The following is a 4294-nucleotide window of genomic DNA, read 5'->3' as shown; positions in this document are numbered from 1 at the left end:
ATCAGTGCTGGGGTCTGCAGGGTTGGCTTTGGGAAGGGCATCCAAAGGTTGGCGGGAGGAAAAACCCCAAAGCCTGACCCCCAGACACTGCTTCATCTTCCAGCCGCAACGGCGTTGGAGAGGATGGAGTCTAAGAAATTATGGAGCTACAACGAATACCTGGCCCTGCACGGGGACGGGTGAACCAGAGCTGCTTTTTAGTGCCACTTGACATCAGTTATACATTCTAGTTCCCATATACACAGATGGATGTCTTTAAAAATCGACAATTTACACTTCAAAAAAAACCAAAAAAGCTTTACAGTGAAGTTCTCTCAGCAAAGATCAGTCCTCACAGGAAGGAACCAGTCTACAGGAAAGGCACTTGGCCTTTGGAGAACAAGTCCTCGGGGGAGCTGCTCCCGTGCAGGCGTTGACCACCCAAATCTCCTGTGTCCCCCCAAATCTTCAGTGGGTGTGCAAAGTCTGGTGTGCCTGCACACCCCCCCGGGCTTCACAGCGTGGTGGAGGGAAGCTTCTTCACCCGCCTCTGTGCCAGGATGGAGGATTCGATGGGCTTCAGCTGCGGGCTCGGCTTGGAGCTGTTGAGTGCGGAGTAGGTGGCAGCCATCGCCCCCTTGGAGAGAAGGCACAAGACGTCACCGAGATGTGGCAGAGCTCCTGCAGACCCAGCTTGTCTTGTATTGCCTCCCCTGGCCCTCTACTCCCTTCCAACCTGCCTAATCCTGCTTTGCCCACACCATCATCACCCCACAGGACCGCAGCTTTCCCGAGAGCCCAAGGCACGCGAGGAACCTGCCCAGACTTTGTACCTTCACAAGCTGAACGTCCTGGTGGTTCAGCTGGCTCTGGGGTAAGCTGTCCTTCTGGGTTATCCAGGGGTGCTGCAGGACCTGCTTGGCTGTCAGGCGCTGGTGAGGATCTACGTGAAGCATCTTTGATACCAGATCCTAAGGGCATTGTTTGAAAAGTTAAGACTTTAGAAGATTTCATACTTTAAATGCAAAAATACCACCTGTGTCTGCCCCCAAAATTAGGATTTAAATTCAGAGGCCAAGTTCAAAGTCCCCAGACATCAATCTCCTTTCGTATAAGGTATGTTTTCAGTAGGCCTGGGAGGTTTAACACAAGCACAAGCTTGGTGTTGCACACAAATATTCACAGCTAAAATAAAGTGAGGAGAGGGACGCTGCCGAGCTGCCACGAGGGGATATGCATGGGGTGGAAGCTACGCTGTGGGTTTTCTCCTCTCTCTTCTGTCCTCCCTCCCCAATTTACTTTAAACTTCCCCTGTGGCAACTGGCCATGCTTGACCTGAACCCTTTAACGTAACACAGATGGATAACAAACCGTACCTTGGCCATGTCAGAAATGGTGTCCCAGTTGCCTCCGCTGATGGAGAACCTCCCCCCGCCTATCCGGGTCAGGATCTCCTCTGGGGTGTCACTGGGACCATTCGCAAAGGGAGTGCAGCTGAGGAGAGAAAAGGAAGCGTTTGGTTTACTCCCATCACCCGAAAAGGGACTGTCACTGGGTAGTGGTGACCGAGGAGAGGACCCATGGCCACCATGGAGCGTGGCGAGGTGGCCACAGCCCCGGCGAGGTGCTCACCCTGCGAGCATCGTGTACAGGAGAACTCCCAGGCTCCAGATGTCGCAGCCCTCGTCGTAGCCTTGGCGTTTCAGTACCTGGGCAAGCAAAGGAAAACAAAGCGTGTTTGGTTCTTGTCGTTGAGCTCATGAAGAGCAGCTCGAGCCCTGCCTGCAGTCTGCGTGTGAAGCTCCTACAGCCCCGCTGAACAGCAAAGTCTGGGACTGAGGATCAGGATTCAAATCAGATTTTGGGTTTGTGGAACAGAGGAACCCCCCAGGCACATCAAAACAAGCAAGAAAGAAGCCATGTTCCTGTATGTTGACACTGCGTGCATGCTCCATGGCACACTGGCTCTTTTCCTTTCTTCTGCACCCAGACAGCCCAGTGGAAACTCATCCCCCTCTCTTTTAACAGGCAGATAATCAAGAAGAGAAGCAGCCTAGAAAACCACTGGGATTCTAAAGTCTCCATACCCTAAGCAGAGCACCCCATTGGGGCAGTACAAATTGGAGGACTGCACTTGAGATCCCCTATGTGTTCATTACTACAGGTTGTGTTTCTGTCATTGCCTGCTCCAGGGCAGAACACACCAGTTCAGGCTGGAGTTCGGAACAGGACAGAGCTACAGAGAGAGCACAGGTTGGGGAGGGATGTGAGGGCCACCCAAGGGTCCTGGCTCAGGGAGGTGCTTACCTCAGGTGCCACAAAGTTTGCCGTATAACAGGGAGTCATGAGGAGGCCGTTCTCAGCCCTCAGCTGCTTGGCAAAGCCAAAGTCACAAATGCGAATGCTTTCGGGGTTTCCTGACTCGTCCACGTAGAGAATATTGCTGGGTTTCAAGTCCCTGTGAACCACCTGTGGAGTGAAAAAGTGCCCAAATCAGACCCTTGCAAGACGAAGGTCTGATGCTGCATCGGGGCACCCAACCCCTGCTCTGGCCCCACATCTCCCTCGCCAAGGCAGCAAGAAATGATGGTCCCAACAGGTACGGTTACTCCCTGGAGGAGCAGGAGCACAGTGTGATGGCAGGCAGCTCCAAGGAAAGCTGCTGTAGCCATACTCACCCCTTGGGAATGCAGATACTCCACTGTCTTGCAGATCGTGTGCAGCACTGAACTGGCTTCCCGCTCCGAGAAGAACTTCTGCCTGAGGATTTTATCCAGCAGCTCCCCTCCCCGCATCAGCTCCGTCACCAGGTACACGTACTTCCCGTCGTCATACACCTGCCCAAGCAAACAGGGAGAGGATTAACCAAAAAGTGCTCCCAGAGCTTCCCTTTTGGACTCTTGACACCAAGAAGGAGCCAGAAATCAGCAATGCAGAGGTGGGGTTGGGGCTGCATCCCCATACATTGAGCAGGGGGATGCGCTGGGTTGCCTGTGCTGGAGCTGCACTGTGCCCCCCATGACCAGACTGCACTTCCTAAACCAAACCACAGGAGAAGTCATTCAAGTCACACTCACGTCTTTCAAGGTGATGATGTTTGGGTGCTGCCCGTACCGCAGGAGGATTTCGATTTCCTCAGAGGGGTCTCTCTTGCTCTTGTCGATAACCTGCATGGGTACAGGGGAGCATTAACCACAGTGGGGTGGGACAAAGCGAAAAGCTGAGTGTTTGGAGCCCTGCAGAGATCCTGCCCCGTAACCATTCCCTTGCCCTCCAAGCTCTGCAAATCCCTGTGTTGCTTCATCAGTTCTGTGTCCCCAAACCCCAGCATTTTACATCTGGTTTAGTTAAGAGCTGACACAGCCACAGTGAACTGTGCCAAGAAAGGTGAGATATGGTCCTCCCTCTGATGGGGGAGAGCGCTGCTTCTCTGATATTCCTGGGTAAGAAACCTTGTGCAGCAGCACAGAAATTGCCCATTTAGGCCTGACACAAGCAGGGAGAGCAATTTCATTCCTGGATGTTATTTTGGTTATGGTGGGGATGAAGAGAAATTGTAATGGGGGAGGTCAGTTTGGATGGCAAAGCTCAGACCTTGACTGCGTACTCCATGTTGGTTGCTTTGTGAATGCAGCGTTTACACACGGAGTAGGAGCCGACGCCGATGGCCTCCTTCACCACGTAGCCATCGCTGAACTGGATGTTCTTGCCATGCAGCTGCTGCAATCACAGAATGGTTTTGGTTAGAAAAGACCTTTAAGATCATCAAGTCCCACCGTCAGAGGAGATCGGAGAGCGGATGAGCCAGGAGGGTTGAGGGATGGGTTTGTGCAAGGCGAGGAGTTAACTACAGCACAGAGCAAGGCGACAGCCTGCTGTCTGCTACAGCCCACGGCTCCTGCTCCCGGCGGAGGAGCGGGAGGAGGAGAGGACACAGCAGATGTAGGTCAGTGGGGTAACGCTGCCTGCAGCGGGCATGGTGCTTTTCGGTGGCACCTTTCAAGCCACGGGCATTTCCATGGACCCGCTAGCACGGGTCTGCCTGGGGAGAGGGGAGCAGACAGAGCCGCATTGCCCTGACAACCTCCTCCACTTGTGACAGTCAATAGAAATGAAATAACAACAGGATGCAGGAATTCAAACCAGAACGACACTGTCCCAGGGTTCCCGTTAGCTCTGCTCCAGGTGCTGCAGACCTGCTCTGTGCCTTCAAACGGTTGTTTCCCCACTTCTTACCTGTACCACTGAATGCAGGGGCGGCTGTGCAGGCTTCACCTTGCCATCCTCCATCAGTCCTGTCGCCACGAAACTGAAG

The 4294-nt window shown here is 53.5% G+C and overlaps 1 protein-coding gene across 1 annotated transcript in view; it reads right to left on the bottom strand.

Annotated features, from left to right (window-relative positions):
* Window positions 1–493: 493 nt before the first annotated feature.
* LOC104538957 (ribosomal protein S6 kinase 2 alpha-like) overlaps window positions 494–4294 on the bottom strand; it is a 17231-nt gene continuing 13430 nt past the window's right edge. The window contains 9 exon segments of the mRNA XM_010182384.1: window positions 494–616; window positions 813–950; window positions 1356–1473; window positions 1612–1688; window positions 2287–2448; window positions 2658–2816; window positions 3057–3146; window positions 3574–3699; window positions 4216–4294. The exon segment at window positions 4216–4294 is cut by the window's right edge and continues 12 nt beyond it. Coding sequence (XP_010180686.1) covers window positions 494–616; window positions 813–950; window positions 1356–1473; window positions 1612–1688; window positions 2287–2448; window positions 2658–2816; window positions 3057–3146; window positions 3574–3699; window positions 4216–4294 — 1072 coding nt within the window.

Source organism: Mesitornis unicolor, unplaced genomic scaffold (genome assembly GCF_000695765.1).
Source record: "Mesitornis unicolor isolate BGI_N332 unplaced genomic scaffold, ASM69576v1 scaffold2910, whole genome shotgun sequence".
Classification (NCBI taxonomy): Eukaryota; Metazoa; Chordata; class Aves; order Mesitornithiformes; family Mesitornithidae; genus Mesitornis; species Mesitornis unicolor.
This window is presented reverse-complemented; position numbering and strand designations above follow the sequence as displayed.